Consider the following 26926-nt stretch of genomic DNA (forward strand, 5'->3'; position numbering starts at 1 on the left):
ATCCTTTGGGGAAACACCTTTAGCACTTCCCATTTTTCAGTCTGTTAGGTGATGATCACCACGGCTAGTTAGGTCCAACCTTATAATTTTTCCCTGCTCAATTTGAAGGGATTTATTATTAAATGCTATTCAAATCCTGAAGAATTTCAGAGTAAAAGAAAAATCAGAACCATCCCAATTGGTCCAAACACTACTATTTTATGCAAAGAGCATGTGTGTATTCATGCATGCACACTACAGAAAGCAAGCAAGCAATGAAACTCCATTAATGTACAGATGGAAGTTTATATTGATTTCAGCAAAGACCAGAACATAATGGTAACATGAATAACAGATAATAGCATCTGGCACTTTTAACATTTTTAAGCCCTGAAATCTTTGGAGAACTGACAGTTGAACTAACTGACAGCTCTAGTTATTTCTCAGTGCTTTCCTTTTGGAGAGATTTTGAGCTTTTTCCAAATCCAGAAAAAAAATTTTAAGGGGGCATCTGGACAGGCTATTTTGCTGAGAGAGAGAGAGACAATATTTTCTGGAAATTACCACCAAAATTAAGCAACTGTTGTGCATATGAACCAGATAACAATGAATTAGAAATAGATATAATCAGTCATTTTCTTTATATGAGGATAACAGACAGTCTTTGATTTGCAAAACGGAGCCTCAGGCCCTGAGATCACTGGACATGTCAGGACTCCCTGAGATGACACAAGGTCTGGGGATAGATCCTCGATTAGGGACAAACCACTCAGTGTTGAGGAGCAAAATGCAAGGGGCAAGAGTGCCTGAGCATGGACCTTTATGTCTGTCAGGTGTTCTGCTGGTGTCTTCAGCTCCCTGTGCTGGTAAGGGCAGGGAAACAATCAGCCACCCATCACAAGCTTCTGAAAGTTGAGCAGAGATTGGGAGGAAGCAAAGGTGCTCCTGCCACAGCTCCTCTGCTGAGCAGAGCAGGGTGGGAGCAGGGAGGAAGAGCAGCAGGAAAAGCCTCTTTGCCAAGCCTGTGACATGGACTGATCCCCTGCAGCAAGGTGTTTTCTCTTGAAGCTGGATGTATTTGCTCATTATGCAGCAGGAATGGGGAAAAGCCTGAGCCCTCAGCCTGCTGTCTTGTGTCAAACCCACTCCAAATGTTATTATTTTGTATAGAAAGCCAAACAGGGGAAAAATATTTTTAAAACTTCACACAAACTCCAAACTGGGACATCTTTCAGTCTGTTCTTCAAAGGTATCACTTAGGCTGGTCCATGTTAATTACTAACATTTTATGTAATTAGCCTTTAAAAGTGCTTATGGACCCTTTCTGATTTAAGGAAAACACAAACAATCCATGTTTGGACATCCAGGCTAAAGAGAAAAAAATGAAACCAAACTTGCCAGCAAAATAGAATAAGAGGGACTGTAGGACACTATGCTGCCTTGTTGATAAGATGATATAAGTAGATATGGAAGGCCAAAACCAGAAACAAAACCAAAATCAGTTTAATTACCAAGTTTGAAATTGCAGTCTAGAAGGTTAGCCATTAAAGCTGGAAAGTTACTAAATAAAAGTATCTGCTGAAATTTTAGTTGCTCATCTTTTTTCCTGCAACTGCCTTTTTGAGACTGGGCAAAATTTTACATTTCCAAGGACAGGTTGAAAAAGGAAGACACCTTTATATACACACCAAGTTTTTCTATGCTGTTTTCTTATTAGATAAAAAATATCTCAATTGGTGGAAATTATGTACATATCTTCTTGTGCTATCTATTGTAATAAAAACATTCAAGAATCCCTCACAATTTTGTATTTCTAAATTTTTGCTCTCAGATTGTCTTCTAGACCACTGGACTCAGCAGTGATATCTAAGACTCACTGGCAGGAATTTCTTGAAATATGTTAAATGTAAAATAAAAAGTCTGCCACTGAAAAAATATTTCAGCCAGGGTTCTAAGCACATGTTTAATTGCTTAAATAATGAGTTATCTAGAATATAAAGAATTGATGCAGAAGATTTATTTTTTTTTTTCAGAATGCAAAAAGCTATGTTGGTTTGTGTTTTTCTTATTTTTTTTTCCAAGTGATCCCTTGGTCGTTTGAGTGTAAGTGCTCTAAAACTGAGCCATTAGGAATAATGATTTAAAAAGCAGTCTCTAATGGTGGATAGCTTTTGTTTTCTTATATTAGGGACTTATAGTCATCTACAAGTATGCTCAGAGAAAGATTTTTCAAAGTGAATAGTGGTTGGTTTTTTTTATGCCACATCCCAGAAGGCACTAAAGCCAGCTCAATGTTCACAAACCTCTGCCTGTGGAAATAGATTCCCTTTAAACTGCTCTAGATTGGTCATCCCAAAGACCATCATATGGCCACTCATCCAACAGAAAATTTCACTCAGAAACTGCAAAAATACCTCTTTTTCTTCATCTTTTCTGCCATGGGTCTTGCTGTAGTTGATTGGTGTATCCCAGCCCTCCTGCTCACAAAGAGCCTGGTAGAAGGCAGCATTTACCAGGATACTGCTTGTTTTGAAAGGAGAAGAGGAAGGAGTGGGAAGTGCTGTGCTGGAAGAAGTGAGAGGCATAACTTTGTCTTGACTTCGGTTCTTTTTCATGCTCAAATCCAGAGTGCCATTTTCATCCACTTCTATATCAGCCCCCTGACATGCAACAGGAAACAGAGACATGTTTAAATATGGACATAGTGAGGCTGCAACATAACCATGTGGTGCTTTTAAAGGATAAATATAAATGCACGCTTTTATTTAAATTTAGCTGAAACTAAACCCAGCTTTTCGATTTATACCAGTTAATGTCCAACTCTCAGGCAGACTTAAGAGTAGCTTCCGTATCTCAGCTTAAATATAATAAGTAGAATTTAAATAAGATGCCTTTAAACCATAACCTATACATCCTAAATCTAGTTTTATTTAAAAAAAGTTTAGCTTTAAATCTTCTTGATCTTTTCACTCTTCCAGAGAACTATGACCCCAATTCACAGTTAAAAGCATTAATGCATTGTTTAGGTCATCAACATCATTACCATTACATATCCTCCCTTCCCCCCACACCCCAGAAACATTACAACATCTGCATCATGGAGGAGAGAAGGAGGGGGAAGAAATATGCCTAGAAGTGTAGCACAGTAGGAGAAATTTTCACAAGGGTTTTGTACATCACTCAAAATAACATATTGCCTCAATCACAGCCTGACTGGGCCACTAAGGCACAATTCTGCTCTGGGACCATTATACTGGGAGCCACAGGAGGAAATTGAGGAGGTTCTCCCTGATGGAGATCTTCAACATGAGTTAACAAAGCCTTTACTACCTGAGAAGTACAGCAAAGAGGAACCTCTGATGGGAGAGGAGCGTTCAACATCAGCAATGTGAGCAGTGTGTGCAGCTTCTCTTTCCAGGCTGAAAGAAGCTGTCAAAGCAGCTCCTGCTCACAAGAAGGGACAAGTGCTACTCAGATGTACAAGAACTAGGGGAAAAACCCTCCCTCTTCCGCCCTACTCTATCTGACCACAGAAAAAGACTACTACCCCCTTTTATTTGAATAATGAGAGTGAAACTTACTAATGAAAGCAACAAAGTATTTCCCCTCATGCTCAGTATACAACACTAGATATTGACATATCGTGTATATAGGGATAAATATAAGACTTTGCTATTGCCAAGTTACTAAAGTCAAGGAGGGGAAGAGGTGAAAGGGGGGCTTCTGGAGAAGCACCTGGTAGTCTAGTTCTGTGTGTTGCCCTGAATAGGGTGGAAAACATTCAAAGACTGTAGAGATAAATGACAATGTCAAAGACCTACACATGTAGAATGATGTAATTAACATTAGTTTGAGTCTTCCTGGTATTGTCACCACTAATATTTTTTATTTGCATTGCCACAAAGCTCAGATACTGCTTGGGAATTTGGTGCTGTATAATTGTCACATAAACCCAAACTGAGACTTCCTACAGTGATCAGTATCAAAGTAAACCCATTGTGTAAGTGAATCACCTACACCCTCTGCTGTAAATTAAATAGACAGGTACGTCCAAGGCAAATTTTTATTCCATCTTTATTAGACATCTTCTAATGGAGAGGAGGTCTAATAAAGGAGAGGGAAGAGATGAGACAGTGGCATGAAGATTCTCTTTCTTCCCATTAACTATTGCTGGAGTGTTATGATTAATTAACCATTTGATGGTTAAAGAGTAGTGAATCTTATCCTTGCTTAAGGACATTCCAAACAGTTGTACTGAAATAAGGAATCCTCCCCTTGTGTTTAAAGTGTGACATGGCCACCCCAGTTGGACTGAAGGCACAAGATTCCTCCGTGCAGACTTGTCAATCTAAAAATGAGTGATGGCTTATTTAAAGGTAAAATGTGTTCAATTAAAGCTTTTAATCAGAAGAAAAATGTAGCAGGAGATGAAAAATTAGGGCCCAGTGATCTCTCCTCAGTCGGAAAGCCAGACTCAATTTTGTATCCGTGGGCCTAAGACAGATGCCCACCTAGACTGAAGCACTACCAAGCCATCTGCCCCTGGTTCAGAAACTCAGGCACCTCTTCTGTTTGCTTCTCCTGCATAGCAAAGTTCCCATTTTCAATCATACAGCTTAAAGAGAAATGTTTTATTATATTTATGGGAAGTAAATACACTTCTAATATGTTCATACTAAGACGCTTTGGTTATATCTTTCTGCCCCTTTTTAGTAAATAGTTTAATCTCCTGTGATAGTTTTAAGCCCTGAATTTGACAGTGCAGCTTATCCTGGATAATAACTTAGTAACCACAACATCTTATGCCATCTGTATAATATCAAATACATTTTTATACCAGCATTAATAAACCTTAGTTACAAAAATCCAAGATATTAACTATATCAGTGCCAAGTGCACACTCCAGGATCTGACAATGTAGCTCTGCCATGATTGCCCCTCTGTTTTTTGGCTTCATAGTTGATATGTAACTATAGCAATGAAACAGAGCTACAGTAATCAAGTTTAATGACCAATGTAAAGTAAAATGCTAAATATTGTAGTTGCTGACATTTTTCATAATAAAAAAAACTTGGGTTAAGTCTGCACAACCAATATTCACATAAAATTCCAGACCTCTGTGACAGATGGCTTAGGAAAGGAAGCCATGTGACTGGGCTGCTGTAGTTTTATAGTGCAAAACCCATAAATAGTGCAGATTCTCTGTCACTGACAAAATATCAACTACTCAGAAAGCAACAGCAATAACAAAAAGGACCAAAAAAACAAGGTCCCCTCCTCAATGAAATGTAAAAAAGCTAAAAAATATCAGAAAATGTATTGTCTCCGAAAGACAGGTACCATTAGCCACAACGAGGAGCTCTCGTTGGTACTCAGACCCTTCACTAACATGAATATTTACAGCTCCTTCAGCACTTTCCTGAAGTTCACATAGAAGTTGAGTTGTCCAGCATGTACCTAATTCTGACCAGGGAAGGCTGGCTTGTGTGTTTGTGAAGTAGTGTACAGATGGGGTTTAAGTGAGCTCACAGATGCACACAACAATTAAATATAGTAATGGAAAAAAATATCCCCTTTTGCCCATTTCAGGATGGATCACACTTTTACAGCATGGCTTTTTATTCAGAATGGTATAAAAGAGCTGCCTTTGTATCAGACTCCAAACAGCAGAGCAAGAGGAGAGCAGAGTCAGAGGTACTGCTCCAGTTTTCATCCCTATTCTCATCCCACCCTCCTCTCAATATGTCTCCTTTGCTTGTTTTAGCATTAGCTTGTTTAGCATTAACTCATTTAGCTTGTTTAATGTTACATTAAATTTGAAATGGAACTAAAAAGGCAAAAATGGCACATGGCAAAAATGCTAGAGCAGTGCTATGACATGCTGAGAGAAGATGGCACTTACTAGGCTTAGCTTAGAACTGGAAAGTTGGTGTTCTCCTCAGTGGAGGTAAAATCCTATTATGGTCCACTGAGAATGCGTGAACAGCCCTATATGCATTTATCAAGGCATATTTAAAATATAGCTACCAAATCAATGTAAACTGTTCTGATCCTTCCTTAAAACATAAGACAAATAAAGATGTAATTTTATCTTATTGTATCCTGACTTATATTACTTTGCAGCTGTGTAAATCTCCGAAGCCTGATTTGAATCCTATTTACATTTTACATAAACTGAGAAAAAAAATCACCGAAGCAATGAAGAAAAATCAAGGAGGGTGAGAGGATACATGCACTGATTAAATTTGGGTTACTCCTTATCTACTCTCACATCAGTGACAGTGTAACCACCCCCACCAGGTTTTACAAACAGCTGGGGAAAGGATTTAAGAATAAAAAAAATGAGAGAAAAATGACCGAGGCATATTTTCTTCATTCCAGGATCTATTCAGTGAAAAGATAAGGTACAAACAATACTGTCAATATCTACTTAAAATTACTACCAATATAAATATGTAAACAAACAAACAAAATATCTCTATCCTCTTCAAGTGTTTTATACTTTGAAGTCAAGTTTTTTCAGCCTCCTTTATTTTATGACATGAATATTACAGAATATTTTCTAGTACATTAGTATGTCTTGTCCTCAGAACTAAACCACATCAGAGAGGACAATATAAGAATGACTTTTTTTTTTTTTTGTGATAAGTTACTCCAGCATTTTTTGGTATGCTTTTGGTCCATCTGATCACTCACAACATTTAATTCTCCACAGTGTGTCACCAGTAACGATTACAACTTAAGCTTTATCACTTTAAAAGTGAATTAACTCTGTCTGCATGAATCTTATTTCAAACCTGTGGCCTTGGGGAGGCTGTATCATTACACATAAAGGGTTTTATGTGTTCTTTGGTTGGCATCAGCCATACAACTTAATACTAAGTAAGTCTAAAGAAAAAAACATTATCAGTGATTTTATATTCCCATTAGCAGGTCAGTCTAGTTTGGAAAGCTCTAAAGAGCTCTGCAGTTCTGGTATTGGGAATAACCCTGAAATTTGTATCTTGCCATGTGTATGGATACTGTTCTTAATGCAACTCCATCAAAAAGACTACCACCTTTTCTATTCTCAGCCAATAAAAAAATCATGCACCTAGCCCTCAGTTCTTCAGACTTCAATTTAAGCAGTTGACTTCTGAACCAAATTAGAATACTAATAAGAAAAAATAAGAAAACATGCAACTGGCCAGCAACTTCTAAGAAAAAAATGAAGTCACATTTTCAGCCTGGAGTAATTCACAAATTAAAAAAAAAAAGCAAGCCAAAAATGTACTCAAGGAGCAAGATGCACAGCAGTATAACAGGATGGCACCTAGTGATATTCTTGGCTGATTTTTGAACATGTTTTTAGGCTTGAAGGTATCTGAACTAAAGGTCTGCCTGACAAATGTGCTGAGCACTAAATACATTGTTGAAATAATTGATGTAATTATCATGATCATCAATATCCAAGAATGAAGAGATGATGACATAATTTCATTCAGAAAACAGAATTTGAACTTTAAACATTTTTAGCAAGTGTCATTTTTTGTTTTCTTTCAAGGCATAGTGTGCATATGCCATTTTGTCTAAACAGGTGGGAAAACCACCAAAACAGTCAACAAAATATTTGGCAAGCCATAGTGATGAGGATACAGATAAACTGTATTGCCTGCAGCTACCTCTATGAGACGTGAATGTGGTGAGAGCTGAAAACAGGGAAGAATGTTATGAGTGTTCTGATGATGTAGACTATTGCAAAATGCTAGAAACTGCAGGAAAAGCCTTCTAGGGGAGTTCTGTTGACTTCAGTGGGAGCTGAATGAAGCTACACAAACCAAATGCAACCAGGAGATTGGTTTGAGGTACTGACTGCATGAGAATAGGCTGAGCAAGATTATATTCAAAGGAACAGTTTACTATAGTCCCAGGCTGAGGCTGAATGGCTCAGACAATGTAATAATAATGTGGTATTATTTATTTTTTAAAACAGTATCATCAAGGTGTCTCATGATCTGAGTATTTTGTAGGCTGCTGATATAGATAATTCATAGTCAAAGCTTCGGATCCATTTTAATGTTAATCTCAGAATAAATTTATTTAAAATGCTTAATTTATAAATTCATAATTTTAATCTTGAGATATTTTTCAGATCACCTTTCACATTAGATCTATTTGAACATTTTTCTTACTAAGGGTACTGTTAATGTATAATTAGATTTTTCCCTTTTTTTACCTTAGACACTCCCTTTTAACTGATATGTTAAGAATGTGAAATATGTATTTGAAAATCTATTAAGTGAAATTTGTAATTTTAGCAGTAAAACTAAGTACTTTTTACACTGATTATTTATATAAAAGTGGTGATGAGCAGTCAAGGTAAAGCATCCAGCTCTTACTGAAAAATGGACAACATTCTGTAGATCAACACATAAAATTTGAAAAGAAAAAAAAAAGAAAAAAAAGAATTACTTTGAGAATACATTCATGCTTAAATTTTTTTGGGTGTTTTCCCCACCTGTTTAAGAAAGTTGACATATGCATGCCTTGAGCAAATGCAAGCAAATAACACTTGCTTGAAATGCTGAAGTTCAAATTCTGCTTTAAGAACCTGGAATGACAATATTTTACAGCTTGACAACTGTGTTACTTGTGAAAGATTTCCTGCAAGTCCAGGAAATCTGCAGACCCACATGCCCTTGCTCTACCACCACACCGCCTCCCACCTGCAAAGTGTCATGATTTGGGTTGCTGTGAGGTTGCCTTTAGAAGTCAGGAGTTTTGATCTGCTAAAATGTGGACAATGCCAATCAGGTTTTCTTAGGCAAAGGAACAAAGGAAGGTGGCAAGGGGCAGGACTATGGAGCCTGATACTATGGGGCTCAGCCACCCCACACACGTATTTTCAGACTTGGTGAACATCTCTGTTGTCCATAGTAGAAAAAAGAAATCATTAATTCCCCAGTCATCTGTTGACACTGCATTATTTGAGTTACCTGAGTTACCCAAACACTGATAAAGCCACAAGAGATGCTTTTTATAATCTAAAAATCTGTAAAATATTCTAGCAGTTAAATATTTATCTTTGCAGCCAATACCATCCACAAAACAATTCAGAAAGATTGATAAATAGATAATGTTATATTTTAAAGGAGTCTTACTTTTTTGTTTCATATTTAACATAGAAAATACCTTCACTGGAGGGAGTCTAGTGATTTCTTTCCACGGTTTTTCTTTGGGTCTGTGTGATAAAATAATAAATAGCCAAAACCAAATAAAATGGGGTTTGTGTGGTTTTGACCATCAAATATGTTTGGGGCTTACTTGCTGGTGTTGTGGCCTGAAGCTAATTCTGATTCTTCTGTCATGTTTTGTAGCAGAATGCCCTCCAGAAGATCTGGCAAAAGTGGAGGCAGGCAGACAACAAGGTATGCAGGTGATTTTCTTTTAGGCTGGATTACTGGCTGTGAAAAAGGAGTAAGCTATGTGCCCCAAGTGTCCCTCTATATCATTACTATTATGTTCACTTCCATTCAAACCTTCCCCATGGTTTGGCAACAACGAAGCAGATACAGAAGAGAAAATCTTTAGGTTATGCCTGGTCCCTTTACTGCTCTTCTCTGGCAAGAAGGTCTATGGCTGGGGTCAGCCAAAGGCTGCAGCAGCAATTTAATCCAGCCATTGGCATCAGTTTACAATTCCCGGCTAGAAGAAGTCTCTATTGAAGATTAGTGGAAGGTTTCCACAGCAGATATTAAGGATGGATCTCCCATCCTAAAGGCTCTGTGAGCAATCTTTGGGACAGATAATGTCTGAGTTACAGGGAATGCATGAGGACACACTCTAAAAAGTCTTCCTTGTGGCATCACCCAACATAATTTTCAAGATCCAAGACCCCACCAAGTGGAAATCAAAGGCAGCGACATAGGGGATACCACTCAGCAAAGGAGCAAGCCTTGGAATACCTAACACAGTTTTGCACTAATGGTTCCACTCAAAGAATATTAGCAAACTTCTTAGAGATAGTGAATGAATCCCAACCAAATTGTAGACCAACAGCTGTGGAAATCATCTCTAGGCAGACTGAGCCTTGTGCTAAAACAGACAAAGTAGAGTGATGCTGATGTGCAGAGAAAAAGGTCATCTCTCTTTTGGAGCATACATCATCAGAGTCCCACAGCAGAAACAGACCTACTACTGTGTGTTTTGGTAAATACACCTCCTTTCATTCTCCAGTGATTTCTTCTAAAATTTTTGTAATGCCACCCTCCCAGCAACACAGAGCTTTCAAAAGTTTCATTGCCATGGTGCATGTGTGACTTTAATACAGGTAATAAACAACAGTGCTCCCAGAAACACAGCTATCAGAAGAAAATCTTGTCTATTTTAATCAACAATATAATACTCTGTAATGGCACAGAAAATAATGCTCGTAGCTCACACAGTACCATTTGTAAATCATAAAGACCTATGAGGAAATGCAGAGCAGAAACCAAAACATGAAAGCCACTCAGACATCTATGATATTAGGCAGCTTTCCATTATGACAGACTTGACCAAATTATCAATCTCCAAACACTGTGGGCCTGATTCACTTCCCTTGCCAGCATAAGGGATAATTTTACAAAAGTCAGTTGTTGTTTCCCTCCCTACACCTTGTCAAACTTTCATGAGCTCCAAACATAACAGATTTAATAGGTATAGTTCTGTTCCATGGCTAGGAAAATATCACCTTGATTAATTACATGATTTATTTAATTTTTGTTTGAAAATAAGCCCCCAAAATGATTGCTTATGGCAGGTTTCAGAGGGAAGAAAATTTTCTCTTTAAGCAGCTCTAGCGTATTACCCACCACACACTGTTGCTGGATTTCAAATAACCTTCTTTTTTCCTCCCACAGAACTCCCCCCTTGTATTTAAGGCTCAATTATGAAAAGAGTTAGCAACATAATTCCTGCTATTCATTTATTTTTATCAGAACTGGTCACTACTGATTTTTTTTCTCTGCCTCTCTTCAAAAGAGCATGCAAACAGAAGCCTCCTTTTTGGGGATTTAATGCAGTCACTAACATGAAAGACAGTTTATTCACACAGTTCAGTAGCTAGCACACCCTCCAGGTTCTTGGACTACCCTACCTTGGCAGACAGACTCTGTGGTTTGTTGGAGAGGATCTCTGCTGCTTCCCTGCAGCGGGTGGAAAGGTTCAGGATAGCAGCAGCTGCTGCTATGTGGGTGTCTTCACTACATTGACCGTAGCTATAAGAGTTGGCATGGCAAGGGCTCTGTGTGTGGGCGCTAGCACTAGGCAGTCGATTAGAAAATTTCACTGGATTTGAAAAATGCTTTGCTGTTGAAGAGAGATTTGATTAGCAATTGCATGTATGAGATTTTCCCCATTAAATAGTTTTGTTTCTCAGACCACAATTTCATACATTAAAATATCTAAAGAATACATTTCAAGCAATCCCTTCCCCATTGGCAGTAAGAGTTTTCTGTAAAAATGGCTTCAGAAACATGATAATTTTATTTCTACCTAGCAAATACATATCTTTCAACAAAGCATTTGATTTGAGACTTTTACTCAGATTTTACTCATTCTTTATTCAGGCTTTAAAAGCAATGATGTCCAAGGAAAGACTGAACAAGAGGTGGTGGGTGATTCATCGTGACCTGACAACATTGGTGGGCAAAGGTAATTGTAAATACATTCTTATAAAGGCTTCCTCTTGGAGCTCTATTGTGTTAAAAAAACCAACAGTGACTTGTCCAGTCTTAGCTAAAACAACACTGCTTACCCTACTTAAATGAATAAGTCTGCTATTTGAAAATCTTTGCTCATGCGAATAAGAACAAGATCAGGCTCTTGAATGAACCAGAGCAACCAGATAAGAACATTATCTTTTAGGAATATTGAGTCCTGATTTCATGGAAATTCTTGGAAAATTAAGCATCCCCATTAATCCATTTAAAAATAAACACAATGAACATTCAGAATAAAACTGACCTTGGCTCCCATGTCTATCATTTGGAATAATACACAGATTTGCTAGGAACAAAGAGGTCAGTTGATAACAAAAACATAACAGGTGAACAGAAAAGCACCTTCACAGACAAAACTGATGTGTGTGGTTCTTTGTTTTCCGTTCTCTCAGCAGCACTTACTCTAAAACAGGCAGAAAGAACTCTGCTCTCTGTTCTGGATTTTGGAGCTTGAGATGTCATTAACTGTTGCAGGGAAAACACAGCACTGTGATTTCAGCTCTTAGGATGTAATAATCACTTCTTTTGTCTTTAGCTTTCACAGTGTCCTACAAAGATAAACTAAGCAAAATCCAATTTCTCAGCCTACACCCAGATATACCAAGAACATTCTGTGTATGACCATCTGCTCACTCCATAAAGATCTGAGCCCCAAGGCTCTGGTGTCCTTTGGACATAGATCTTTGGCTGAGTGCATTTTAATGCTAAGACCTACACAAGACTTTGAATAACTCATCTTTTCTCAAACTTGGGATGCTCTGAGACGAATGCTTGTTCGTGTGCACTGATTATAGCTAAATGCCATAGTTGTTTTTTCCAAGTACTGGAAGCATCTCAGTAGAGCAATGCATAAAGCCTCATGTTTCACTGCTCCCTTTCTTAAGTGCAAATTAAGAAGGATTTACCTACTTTGTTGTAAAACTGTAGTGCAAGCAAGAGAATCTACATTTTTAGCAGTTACTACAGATAACTTCATATTATATTTAAAGAGCAAAAAAGTGCATTTTCTGTTACTCACCCTAAAAAAAAATTAGGAAAAAAACAGCAGGCTATGAAAGATGCATGTTTTGTTAATAGACCAATTTTGTAAGCGTAGAAAACACAGAGAGTGAGCAAAGGCCTTCTGGCTAGGACAGTGAACCAATAACTGCATCATCAGCTTCTTGTTGCCAACTTTTTTATATGTGCATAGCTAAAGCACTCACCTGATCTTTTACTTTCACCTTTCCACTAAAATAATAGCAGCACAATGCAGTATTTGCAAGAACAGGCTGTAAATTTCAGCCCTGATATATATTATACATAAATTGCATATATAGGGATTTGCATTTGTATAAAAACATTTCAATCATTTTTTCCTTGAAATGAACCTGTGAAATAGACAACCAACTGTGCAAAGAGACAGCTAATAGGGAATATTCAATTTGACAAACAAAATTGGAAAATCTGACACCCAAGAAGCTGGCAATGCACATATTTGCTTTCATTTAAACAAGCCTATTTTTCAGGACAGATAAGTATCTACTTTTAATTTGCAATTTTAAATGGGGTGTTTATATGTAAACACAAACACAGTGATACCTACAAATATATATATATGTGTATAAATATATATGAAAAAGTACTCAGACAAATACACAGATATATAAATTTATAATTTTCATAAATATATATAATATAAAATGATTTTAAATTTATATTCTATCATAATATTATATTTCAAATATATATGTAAAAAAAAAATCTGCTTTTCTGTTCACCTTATTATGAATGTTCACCTTTTGGGGGGACAAAAGCAGTGAAGTTTGCTTACCTTTTTTATTTTCCTTCACTATTTTTTTTGTTCTGAACAAAAGAAAATCCAGCTAAAGAGCTTTTTCTCACATTGTTTTGAACCAGTTTTCTTCTGTACACAAATATGTTACAATGAAACCCCTTTTTTCCATTTGTCTCATGGCAACAGAATCATTTGTTTCTTTAACTAAAGAGTATTTTATAATGGTCAACACAATGACAGAATCTTGCTGAAGTTCCTCATGCAGATAGTGAAGATCATCTGTTATCAGTGTCCACACTGTGGTATCTCATTTGTACAGAGTAATACCTCAGCAAATCTGTTAGTAATGAGAGCAGGGGAGTCTCAATAACAATTTGATGCATTGGATTTGTTTGCAAGACAAATATGGTGTAGGACAGAAATCAGAGAGCAAAACAATCCAGGACTGGAAGTAATGCAGCTGAGGCACATGGTAATGTAAGAGAAATAATACTTGTATGTATACATTTAAAAGGTATCTGAAATTCCTTTTAAAGGCTAACTTGGATTTCTCTGTACTACCATTCATAATGTCTCGTGCAGACACAATCCATGGCAATTCCCATGGCAGGATCCTATCACATAAGGATATCATAATTTAGTGAAGGAAGCAGAGAAGACATAAAAAATTCCTTTTACTCTTCTTTTTTAACCTGATAATTTATTTAAAAAGAAACATCAAAAAAGTAAACCTTATAGTGATTATACTTAGTATTCTAACATTCTGTATTTAGCAAACTAGTGACTATATTTAGCATTCTGGCCACAAGTGGTTAAAGATGCTTCCAGAAGGGATGTTTTGAATTCTAGAAATTTGGCATCAGAACAAAGAAAAAGCAAAAAAAAACCCCAAAACAACCACCTTTTTGACATTTTGCCTATTTTCCAAGAGACAATGGAATTTTAAGCTTACATTCCAGGAACTGGGGTGTTTTTCGTCCTTGTGCCACAGGTGTTATTGTGCGTTTGCCAAAGACTTGTGCATCAAAGCTGGCATAATCAAATGGAACTTTCCCAAACTTCTCCTGATCTTTCATCAGGGTAGCTCTGGAGGAGGTGACTGGCTGTGAAGTTCTGTAAGTGTACTGAGCTACCTCAGGCTGCTTTGTTAAATTTGTCCTGCAGAGGGAAGGGAAAGAATGTAAGAGAAAGGCAAGACTATCTTGAAATAAGTTTTTCTTGAGGAATGAGATACAATTTCTTCTCAGCATCAGAAAATATGCTGTTGCCACATGGAAATCTTACTTAGAATGTGTATACAAGAAATAATGCAAATATGGTGGCTGACCTAGTAGTCAAATAACACTTTGACTTTGTACAAGTTCAAGGTGGCAAACATGAAATAAACTGGTTTTGTCTAGTAACAGTGTTGGCTCCTTAAAAAAAAGATGCTGCTTTACCTCTAGATTACTACTGTAGCATGGCACTTTATTTATGAAATAGAAAATTTTCTGGTCAATAGAGTTATAGTTTTATGGGTCACAATTGTGCACACTGTAATGTGAATGAATACGGTATAAACCTCATAAAAGATGATCCAAAATAATTGCACCTGTTATTTTGGAGAAAAGAATGATATATGGTGTGTTATTCCATTTAGTTACTGTTCAGTAACTACTTGTCTTTAGCAATTTCCTGAGGACTTTTCATATGTAGAGTTAAGGCACGTGCAGTTGGCAGACACATGGACATAATATTCTGTAATGGCTCTGAAGGAACCATTACAGCTGATCATGTCAATAATCCACAAATTAAAGTGTCCCCAAATAGACCTGAATATAATAGGTTGTAATGGTCGTGGTGCCAATGATGTACAAATTATGCATGTCTGTAGGGTCCATATAACTCTCAAAGTACAATTGTAATAAAATATTTCCCCTTTTTGATGCCACTGTATAAAAATAAATTAAACTAATTAAACCAATAAATTTAAAATAAAGAAATTCAAAATATGAATTATTTAATTGTGGGAAAGTAAAATGAGCAGAGATGTGAAACCTCTCAGAATAGTGTAATGCCAAAACAACAAACTACTTGGGATAACCAGAAGATTCTTCTGAAAAAAATCATGAAATAAATGAGGACTGATAAAAGTGTAATAAAATTTAAGAGACCTTTAATTAAGGTTCAGTGGTCAAAATATTGTAACAAGAAAGAATTGAAAATTGTTTAAAGTATTTCAGCAAAACGAGATCTGGTTCACAGAAGACATTTGAGAACCACTGACGAGGCCATTTGTGTTAAAGTAAGATTGAGTAGAATAAGATTGCTCTTCAAAAGATACAACCACTGTCTTTAATGTCAATCAAACATACAAAAACCTTAAAAACACTGCTTGTTGATTTTGAGATACAACCAAGTCTCAACTTTTCAGAGGTCGATCTTGGAATACTGACATATCTGTAGCTATATCTGAAATGGGTGAACGATCTGAGGAATGATCAACAGTTTGTATAGAAATACTTTGGAAAGACTAATTCACAGGGGCTCTTACCTGTGAGCCTGATCATGGCACTGCCCAGCTTTTGGAGACTCAAGCTGGTTCTTTTCCTGGGACATTGCCAATTTTTCTGCTGCAGCAATTGGACAGCCAGAGAGGCTGTTTAAAAGAAAGGTGAATAAAAGGAAGAAGACAAAGAAGGAAGAAAAAAAACAAACGTTACAAAGAAATCTTAAATAAAGGAGTTGTGTGATGTGGAACCTCTTTACTTTGAACTTCTCCAGTACCCTGTGAATATGGGAACTGTCTCTACTGTAGCCTAGATGCATCTGTTTTTCAATCCTTAATGCAAAACTGTGAAATCTGTTTATTTGAGGTGATATATCTGGAAACAGAATCATGTAGCAGTTTTCCACAGTTCAGCTTTGATGTTTTGTGGCTGGCAAGTCACTAGTAAATTTTTTGACAAATAGCATTTACTTTATCAGCTTACCCATGCATATAAGCCTCCTGCTGATTAAAAGGAAAGAGAAATTGAGAAAAAACAAAACAAAACAAAACAGGGATATGTGAGCAACTGTTACCAAAGAATGTATTTTTGTAATTTAAAGTTGTGCTTTTTTTTTTTTTTCTATTTGCCTTCTTAGATTAAAACATGGGCTGCTTGTGATACAGCTTATGTGCTGCAAAGATGACTAGAGATTTAAAACAGGAATCACAATGAAAAACTATTTATTAATTTCTTAATATGTTCCTTTATACATTCCATTTGTGTAGATGAGCTTGTAATCTCTCTGGTAAAGACTAACTTTCTGTATTAAACATACCATGATAGTCCCTGATTTTGATGGTCTCAGACTAGCTGATCAATCAATAGCAAAAAAAGAAAATCCCACAAAAATTCAGTTCAACAAAGAAATCTGGCTTTGAAATTTTTGTGTCCCAAGTCTGATCATATGATTGACATTATGTTTTTATATATTTATATATTCTTACATTAAGCTGTTTTAAAATATTTACAATATATTTATATTTATACACTGCAGTGTATACAGCAGTAGCCTGCTGGAAACAGAGTGCTCCCTGCCTCACCTGCAGCTCAGCTGTGATTCTCCAGCTGTCTGTCTGGAAGGCTTTTCTAAATTTTACTTTCTCCCTGCATGAAGCAAGTTTATCAGTCTAGAGTGTTCCAAGCATGAAGATTATGTTCCTAAGGCTGAGAAGTGTGATTAGGTTTTACAGGAATTCTGAAGTATTCCACTTAAAATTTCCTGTTTTGCTAAAAGGGAGTGTGTCTTGGGAAGTTCCTGCTAAAGACTACCATGTAGAGGATGCAAAACTAAGTTTGCTTCCTGATAGGTTTTCCAGTTGTAGCATCAGTAATGCATTTTCTCATTCTCATCCCTTTTACATGATGGTGTTTCACTGTGAGGCCTCCAGTGAAATTACAGTTTGAAATATCATCTGTCAAAAATATTAGTGGAATTTTCTACCTTTGCAGTTCACAGGCATTCTACAGGGTAGTGCATAACATCTAATTCCAGGATGTGCCCATCTGTTTTCTCACCAATATATGTTAGGCTTAAAGTGGATGAATTTTTCTGATCTACCTTCTGTGTGTGTTGCGATTGCTGTTGACATGTCCTCTTCCAGTGCATCCTGGGGTGGGGCACTTTAAAACATTTTCATGCATGGCAAGAACTAAATAGGAATAAGAAAAAAAAAAAAGTTATAATAAAAATACATCAATTGAAAATACATATATTAAAAATCATAAATATTTATTCTCAAGTATTCAATTCTGCCACATTTTCACAGCAAAAAGAGAACAACACGGCAAGGCTGGTGCCTCCAGCATGTATAAATATATCCCTATGTCTTTGGTAAGTGCATTGATGGTTTGGAAGTGGAGGGCCCCTGGGGTGGCTCCTGTGAGAAGATGCTGGAAGCTCCACTGGTTCCAATTCTGTCCCTGCCTCTGGCCAAGGCTGAGTAGATATAGTATGAATGTGCTTCTGCAAGAAACATATTCAGGAAGGAAAAATGAAACTGCTAAAATAGTACAAAAAAAGACCGTCAGAGCAGAGTAAGAGGAGGAGGAGCAACACCAGAGCAAAGACACAAAGATCAGTGAGGAAGGAGGGGCAGAAGGTGCCTGAGCAGAGGTTTCCCCACAGCCCATGGTGCAGCTGTGCCCCTGCAGCCCATGGTGCAGCTGTGCCCCTGCAGCCCATGGAGGAGCGTGGTGGCGCAGGCCCTGAAAGACTTTGTGGATTTTCTAGCCCCTGAAGGATCTCGGCTGTCAGATGTGGAGCTGCAACCATATAGTGGTGGGCAGGTGTGGATCTGCAGCCGTGTAGAGCCCCGTGTCAGGGGAGGTGACTGCTCCCGCAGCAGCCGTGACTCTGTGTGCAGCCCGGGCTGGAGCAGTCTGTGCCTGAGGAACTGCACCTGTGGGAGGGACTCATGTCGGAGGGGTTCCTGAAGGACTCTCTGCCATGGGAGGGACCCTGCGTTGGAGGAGGGGAAGGCTGTGAGGAGTCCTCCCCCTGAGGAGGAAGGAGCGGCAGAAACACCGTGTGGTGAACTGACCCTAAACCCCCCCTGCCCCTCCCTGTGCCCTGAGGGGGAGGCAGCAGGGAAGGGATCCGGATCTGGGAAGAGGGGAGGGGTGAGGTGATGGTATAAAGATCTGGTCATATTTTCTCTTTCTCCTGATAGATTAATTAAGAGGTTTTTTTCCTTCCCAAGTTGAGTCTGCCTGTTTTTTGCCCCTTACTGTAACCGGGGAGTGAAAACCTCCCTGTCCTTGTCCCAGTTAAAGAGCCTTTGGGTGGATTTTCTCCTCCCTGTCCCACAGTGGGGATGGGAGGTGAGTGAGCAGAAGCCTGGTTGGTAACAGCTGGACCTGAACCTTGACACCCTACATCACTGTAATGTGGCTTTCTACATCCACATCATTGTTCCTATAGGCTTCAGAAGTTAGCTAGGATGTTACCTCATGAAGCCCTTTGCCCTCTGGTTCATACTACATGAACACAATCGACTAGAAAAAGCCTGTACACTTTTTATGGCCTTTGATGTAGATCGTTTTTACAGAAAGTGATACGCATGCCTGTGTGAAAGAGAATACATCTTTGTAGTCATGACTTTAGGACTGTGTTACCCCTTGGGGCGCACTGTACCTCAAAAGATGATTGCTCCGTCACCTGGTTTTGTTCTGTTTGCAACAAAATTGAGATTACAGATAATTCTGGGGTGTTTCTTTGCCAACAAAACAGAACACATATAATAAGAAGTGTGATATTTATAGAGAACCTGTTAATTTTACATTTTTAGAAAGCTAATGTTGCTAAGTTCTTCCAAATGCAGCAGCCTGCTTAACTCAGCAGATGTTTCCATAAATATGGGTTACTACCATATTTTTTTAAAGGGAGAGTTACAGTTAGGAACAGTATGTTAGTAAAGTGCAAGCATCCTCTTAGTTTGTTATGCCACAGAAAACAATCCAAATAACCAGGCTGTTTAAATAAAGTTTCACTAATATTTTCCCTTATTATGCTGTATTTCATTGTATCAAATTGCAGGATTACACACATAGAGAAATACTAAAGTAATCAGGTCAGTACAGTTAGAAATAAGCAGAGAAATTCAGGTGAGACTGGGCATAAAATAGTTAGCATGATACAGTCATACAGAAGGGACCTGCTGTGGACCATCTTTGGGATGTTCTGGTGAAGTTACATTTTTTGAGCTCAGTGGTAAGGGACACACTGGAAACATCTCTGATTAATCATGCCCAGGCTTCTCAGCTATTGGCAATGAAAACCAAGCCTTGGTGTGTGATATGGCAAAGCAGGTTGCAGCTCTGAGACAAGCAGGTGATTTTTGTGCCACATGCCTTAGCACAGCTGAGGGCAAGAAAGATCTTGAAGATTCTTGGGCCTCACAGCATACAGATCTGCTGGCAGCATGGGGATAATTTGAGTCTGAATTTATTCTTCCTAGGCCACCTGAGGAGTCTACTGCTGTTTTTAATGCTACTGCTAAGGAGTACTTGAGCTTTGCCAGTGTGGGAAGCAGGACTGTGACTAAAAGAAGGGGCAATGGCTCCTCTCAGCCTTTTCCTAAAATCTCACCCAGAAAAAAAGAGTTTCTTCTCAATCATGGGCACACAATAGCCACAATGGCAAGCCAGATCCAGTTGTTATTCTGGACTGCAGGGTGATGATACTCACTTTCTAGTGGCACTCTAACTTTATGTGGACAGCCTGAGAGACTGCGGTGGTGAGGGTACAGCCCAGTCACGTGCCCTGTGCCATCACATCCTGGGATAGGACATTTGGTTTCTCTCTTTTCAGGCCTGGGTGAATCTGCAGAGAAATCAGATAAGGATTTTGTTTGGTTTTAGCCCCCCGTCTGTACTCAGCTGAGTGATGCTAGCAGCGTGATACTCCCTATTTTGTACTTCAGATGTAATTGATACAGAGTTTTAACAGAGATGTGTGTGATTTAATCATCTCCAGGTTTTCCTGTTGTGTCCTTTGAACAATGGCTCCCCCCTCCCACAATGCCATTTATGTCTTGAATTATATAGCATTAGGACTGCAGTGTCACTTAGTCCATTCAGAACCTCAAACAGGACAGAAGCCATCATCCAATAAGCCAGAAAACTGGCAGCATCAGCCAGCAGCAAGATCTATAAAGGAATAAATAGAAAAGCAGAAACAATCTTTTACTCTGTTAATGTCAGACTCCAGGTGGCTGGGACAACCAAAATAAAAGCTGAGGTGTGAAACAAACAAACAAACAAACCAAAAAAGCATTTCAACCAGAAGCCATTCCTTAAATATCGCGGATCTCTGGGCTGTGGGCTCTTTGTTAGGAAACTGAATACATGCCACTTTACATTTGAGAGGCAAGGCAAGCAGCTCCCTCCGGTACACATGGCAATGCTGCTTTGTGGAGCAGCCCACAATGAGAGGGAAAACATGGAGCAGCCGATACCCTTTCAAAGGCGAGGTCTCAGCTCAGCCCCACAGCTCCCGCTCTGTAATGGCTGCAGCGCGCTCCCAATTTTTGTTTTAAGCACCTAGAATTGTGCAAGAAGCACTGGTCAGAAAGCCTTTATTTGATTTCCAATGCAGGATCAAAAGTCTGGGCGAGAAAGGAATGAATTTTGGTCCAGAAATTCTCTTGTGAGAAATCTGGAGGAAGTGGCTGCATAAATTGCTGAGGATGGTTTTAGCTCCATCTGTGATTGGCTGCCAACAGCATTCGGTGCTGGGAGGGGGGGAAACAGCTGCAGCCAGCACAGGGAGCAGCCTCCTTGGAGCTCAGTTTGTTGGCCTGTGAGATAGGGCATGCTCAGGGACAAGATTGCCAGAGACAGCTGAGGGTTAAACTTTTTGTTAAGACTTTACTTAAGAAAAGGAAAAAATAGAAGAGAAGAAAAAAAGAAAAAGAAAAAGAAGAAAAAAAAAAAAGAAAGAGAAAGGGAAAAGGAAAAGAAAAAAAGAAAAAGGAAGAAAGAAAACAAAATAGTAATAGGAGAGGAGAGGAGAGGAGAGGAGAGGAGAGGAGAGGAGAGGAGAGGAGAGGAGAGGAGAGGAGAGGAGAGGAGAGGAGAGGAGAGGAGAGGAGAGGAGAGGAGAGGAGAGGAGAGGAGAGAAGAGAAGAGAAGAGAAGAGAAGAGAAGAGAAGAGAAGAGAAGAGAAAAGAAGAGAAGAGAAGAGAAGAGAAGAGAAGAGAAGAGAAGAGAAGAGAAGAGAAGAGAAGAGAAGAGAAGAGAAGAGAAGAGAAGAGAAGAGAAGAGAAGAGAAGAGAAGAGAAGAGAAGAGAGGAGAAGAGAAGAGAGGAGAAGAGAAGAGGAGAAGAGAAGAGAAGAGAAGAGAAGAGAAGAGAAGAGAAGAGAAGAGAAGAGAAGAGAAGAGAAGAGAAGAGAAGAGAAGAAGAGAGAGTAGATGGAGCATCAATAGGGAATCACATGTTTTTAGAATCACTACAGATGGAAAGTGCTGCAGTAGTACACAGAAAATAGAGACCCTGAAATATTATTTAGTTTTTCTCCCACTAATTGGAAGGATTTATAATTAAAAAAATGGAAACATATATTTCGGCCATGTTTTTCTGATGTAGCATCCAAGACAGAAAATTAAGAGCTGATGGTCTTGGTGGTGGATTTTTTAGAAATAAGGTATTATTTACATAAAGTGAAGAAATTGTGTTCCTGATACTACATTGACTAAAGTCCTGTGGTGTCTGTGCAGCCTGAGAAAAGTCTAGTTTGTTCCTCCATCAGTTTTACCTCTGAACTCACCTGCAACTACTGCTAATAATATAATGCAAATCAGGAAACCCCAGACTCTGCTATGCTTCCCATCACTGCCTCTTCCTGTGTGAGCTGTGAGAAAATCACACTGACATCAATGGGAACCTGGTGAACACAGCTAGTCTCAGGACAAGGAAAGGTGTCCATAAAACTCTTGAATATAGCAAAGTCATCTGAGCAAATAAAAATTAATTTAGTTTTGCAAGAAGGTAGAATTCTGGGCATGCATAACTTAAGGCATGCTAATGATTAGACTGCTTGAGACAGAAAAATGAGATGTGTGCATATTCTTCCTAAACACTACAGGAAATATTTTATATATGCAACTTCAAAAAAAAAAAAAAAAACAACTTGTCACTTATCCACTAAATGCTTTAGATAACTAAATTACTATAATATTTTTGCAATGTCCACAGGGACTGATCAAAAGAAAATAGAAATGGTAAAGTAATTTGTTTATCAAAACCATAAATTGCAGCAATGCTGCGATGACCTCAGCATATTTGGAAGCCCAAAAGGAGAAGCCAAAGGACAGATGAATGTATTCTTACTTACTGCAGCAGGGAGTGTGCTTACAAAATGCCATCTCTTGATGTTCTGTAATTATCCTCAATTGAGGAGTCTCATATGAGACAGCCCAGTTACCAATCAAGCCCAAATCTTTTAAATCTCCGCTTCTGGAAGCCTGATTAAGTCCTGAAAATGGAGCAATGTTCCTACAGCTTTGTAGGATGCCACAAACCATCTAAAACAATAAAGATTTTGGAACTTACTGGTAATTCTGCTGATGGTGAATGAGGCAGAAGAGCACGGCTTGTGCTTTCCTGGCTTGGAAGTGCTGGCTGTAGCAAAATGTAATGTTGATATGTGAAGTAGACTGAACTCAGAAAACACATGGCTTAGGAATTAGGTGGTATGCTTGAAAGAGGCCAATTTTTCACCCTAACCTTTCTTTAAGCACCGTTTTAATACCTTCTCTTTTGGCTGCTGAAATTTAGGAGGTATGTATTAGCGCCCTATGTAGGAGGAGGCAGAGGAGGAGGAAAAGGAGGAGAAGGAGTGTCAGTGCCAGCTACATAGCCCTTTTAGTGCCCATTACTGATCATTTCACATAGTGGTTTGGCAGGAAGCCAAGTACCTAGCGTTTAACCTGGTTAGATGCAAGGCACTGGTCTGTAGGTACATAATTAACAAAATTACCAGCTAAATTCCAGATTCTTTTCTGTTGCTATAAAACCCAGCTCAGAATCCTCTACCAGTCACAGGATAAATAGTTAAGTCAGTAAGAATAGCCCAAAATGTTTCCTTACGTTTGTTGCTAAATATCTGTCTCCCGCCAACATCAATAACTTTGGTTTGTCTCCTTTCCCCTGCTAGGTGCTCCAGAAGAAACCTATCCAGTTCCTTGTAGGTGCTGTGAAACACATGCCCTTGCTCTGCCTGCAGAGCGATTGCTTGTTCTAACAAACTCAAGTTCCCTTTTGTTTTGTCCAGCTCAACTGACACTTCAGTGGATTCTGATAGGCACTCGTTGTCGTCTTCTTCACTTTCATGGAAGGGATTCTGAATTCTCTTCTCAAAAGGATCTGGGTGAGACTCCTGGGGTGCTCTTAGCTCTGTTTCTGAGTCACAGAGTGTTTCACAAGGGCCAAATTCAACCTCTTCCTTCTTAATTTCTGGGACTTCCAGGATACTAGGTTGATTACACTCTACAATATACTTCTGAGTTACATGGGGCTTTACACTAGTTTCTTCTGAGAAGTTTGAGGAGCTGTCCCACTCATCCATAATTTCAGAGTTACTTTCATTTTCCTCAGATGAACAGTATTTTGGCTCAGAAACAACAGTCTTTTCCTTTCCTTCAACTGAGTTAATCATGTAACATTCATCAGTGTCATCACTTTCTGTTTTTAAGGATTGGATGCTGCTGTCATTTAGATTTTCTGTCACTGTCTGACTGGGTGCATCTTTTGCTAATTTCCCCATATTCATCAATGATTTGGTCATAGCATCTTGATAGGTGGAGTAGTTCTCTTTTCTTTGACTGCAATTTTCTTGCCCACCCAAGTGGGGGGGTTCTTCAGCTGATTTTGGAGTACTTTCCTCTGCATGAGAAAAAAGTAACAGAAAATTGTGTGAGAATAACTGCTTTTTGTATCTTGCAGAAGTGATATGAAGATATTTACTCACCAATTACCATTACTTTACTCAAAGGTACTCTGAATTTTTTTAATCCACACCAAAGCTGTGGTGTGAAAAGACTGCTTGCAGCATCAGGAAAACCCCTTCTGAGAGTTTATCCATGTTATATTATAGCTTCAAAGCTATATAAGAAATGAATATGTTGTCAGTTTTCACTGATGGTGAAGACATATATTCTCTTACAGATACAGTCGTACCCACTGATTTAAATATAATGTGCCATATATAGAATGTGTGTATATATATAATATACATATATTATATATAGAGAAGCAGAAACACATTTCAAAACTCTTCTGATCTATTTTCACTTTTCATTCATCTCAGATTCCCAAATGTTTTCTCAAAATAGACTCTAATTACTTCCGCAGTCACCCTGGATCCCACGAAAGACCTTGATGGAAAATACCTCAATACTTCACAAAGGGCAAGCTCCTGGTCACCGTTGCAATTGCCACATTAAGTGATAGATCAGGCCATGCACAGGCCAACAGAAATGGTTGTTATGTACAGTCTCATAAAGGACTTGTTAAAAACACCACTGAAGTGCATCCTATCTTTATAAACATCTTTCTTCAGAAGAAAAGCATCAGCCAGCAGGTAACAGAGGCTGCATGTAGGAGAGGTTGTCGGTGTGGAAGACAATGTGCCTTTTGTATCTCATTTAATTATTTTTTATAAACATTTCCTCTGACAAGGACACTCAAAAATACATCTCCATCATCTTCCTTTCTGGTAATTATCTCTCTAAAATCAACACTGGTTTGCCAGGATCAAGTAAATATTGCCATAGTAACTAAAAGCATTTTTGGATGAAGGGAAGAATTTAGTCACAACACTAGCCCCTTCAATAATGCTGATTATAGGGTACATTCTTTTGTTGGGATCTATTCAACATAAACTGAAAAATTTAACATTTTACTTCCTAGAAAGGAGGATGAATAAACAAGCACAGGCTATTTCATAAGATGTGTCTGTCCTCTCCTGAATCAGAGGAACTCCAGGTTTAAATAATAAATTAAGCATAGTCTAAAATGCAAATGAAGTTTCTCTCAATAACACAGCGAGCTATTAAGAGAAAGTGTAAAGGGTTATGATAATTTTAAAGTATTATGAACTACAGAAAACAAATAAAAAGCATTTTCAGTGAATATGTCCAATTCATTGAACTATTCTCTCAATCCACTTAACTACCCACATGTGTACAATAATGATTTATAGACATTATACCTAATTATGCATATTTGGGCTGTGTTAGAGTGCCTAACAAAAGCTCTAGAAAGCAACAATTACCTCTGTTGCTTAGCTACATAGTTTAAAATATTCCTATTAAGTGCAGATTATTGTGGAGGGGAAAAGGGGGACAAAAATGCACATGTGCACCACAATGCATTTCACTTTACTGCTGCCAAACTGTTAGCATTTTGGGTCATTTCCAGTTTACATAATTGTTTGGTTCAACTGTTTGTTATATGTTAAAAGAAAATATTAATTAATTCTTATTCTTCTTCAGAAAATTGGACTCATGCAGGGAGAGGTGGCCTTGTGCACTCTGTGCATAAAGTTGTATTTAAAAAAAATGTCTGTAAACCTTAGTGTAACTTTTTAGCAGCTGGTCTAGTACCACACACATTGCACTATTCTGAATAAAGAAGTCTACTGTCTTTTCATGTCTCAGCAAGTAAGAATGATTATTTGGCTCTACAGCCATCTTCATTCAAATGGATTTTTATTATTTGCTACGCAATTTGGAAAAGAACAAAATCCAATCAGTGGATCATTTCAGAAAGTAAGAAGTTCTAGTTTTAAAAGAAATCTACCACCCTTCAAAACAAAGCAAGGCAAAAAAAAACAACTTTATATTATTTTTCTGTCTGGAAGAAGAAAATAATACAACTGCATAAAACCAGATTTTTGCTTCTTAAATGATCAGCAATTTTAAAATGCAGTGTTTAAAGATTTGTTGTCGAACCAGTCTTAATGGCTCAGCTGTCACAGCTTTGCTTTTCACTTCCACAGGTTGTAAATTTACTTTAAAAATAAACAAAACTCAGCTTAGTTTACAGTTGCATCAATTGAAGCTTTAGCTGATCCACAGAAAAGAATCATGATAAAATGAGCAGTATTACACTAAAAAAAAATACAAATAAACCTGCATAGCTGAAATTTGTTTTTCAGCTGTCAAAAATTAATGAAAAAGGGATACATTGTATTATCACTGAAACAAGAAGATTGGGATGAATCTCACTGTTATCAAATAAACCTTTTGAAATCAAGTGATTTTTTTTTCCTTGTGACTTAAGGACTGGGTGAAAATAAGGTTCCCTCTCATTTACTAATGAATCTGGCCCAACACATGTGCTTTTTTTAAAAAAATAACAAGTCAAATAAGTTAGGTTCACCTGTACATGGCACAA

The 26926-nt window shown here is 38.1% G+C and overlaps 1 protein-coding gene across 4 annotated transcripts in view; it reads right to left on the bottom strand.

The window, feature by feature from the left end:
- Positions 1-26926, bottom strand: part of ST18 (ST18 C2H2C-type zinc finger transcription factor) — a 47759-nt gene that overhangs the window by 19050 nt on the left and 1783 nt on the right. The window contains exons 2-9 of one of the 4 annotated variants that reach the window (XM_030445293.1): positions 24053-24412; positions 23618-23968; positions 20215-20349; positions 17587-17677; positions 16031-16135; positions 14450-14655; positions 11096-11307; positions 2394-2639 (exon numbers count right to left, since the gene is read on the bottom strand). In XM_030445293.1, the coding sequence (XP_030301153.1) occupies positions 2394-2639; positions 11096-11307; positions 14450-14655; positions 16031-16135; positions 17587-17677; positions 20215-20349; positions 23618-23968; positions 24053-24412 (1706 nt within the window). Of the gene's footprint in view, positions 1-2393; positions 2640-11095; positions 11308-14449; positions 14656-16030; positions 16136-17586; positions 17678-20214; positions 20350-23617; positions 24413-26926 lie in introns of all 4 variants that reach the window. The other 3 variants (XM_030445292.1, XM_030445294.1, XM_030445295.1) reach the window with 3 other exon arrangements.

The sequence above is a fragment of the Calypte anna genome, chromosome 2 (genome assembly GCF_003957555.1).
Source record: "Calypte anna isolate BGI_N300 chromosome 2, bCalAnn1_v1.p, whole genome shotgun sequence".
In the NCBI taxonomy this organism is placed as follows: Eukaryota; Metazoa; Chordata; class Aves; order Apodiformes; family Trochilidae; genus Calypte; species Calypte anna.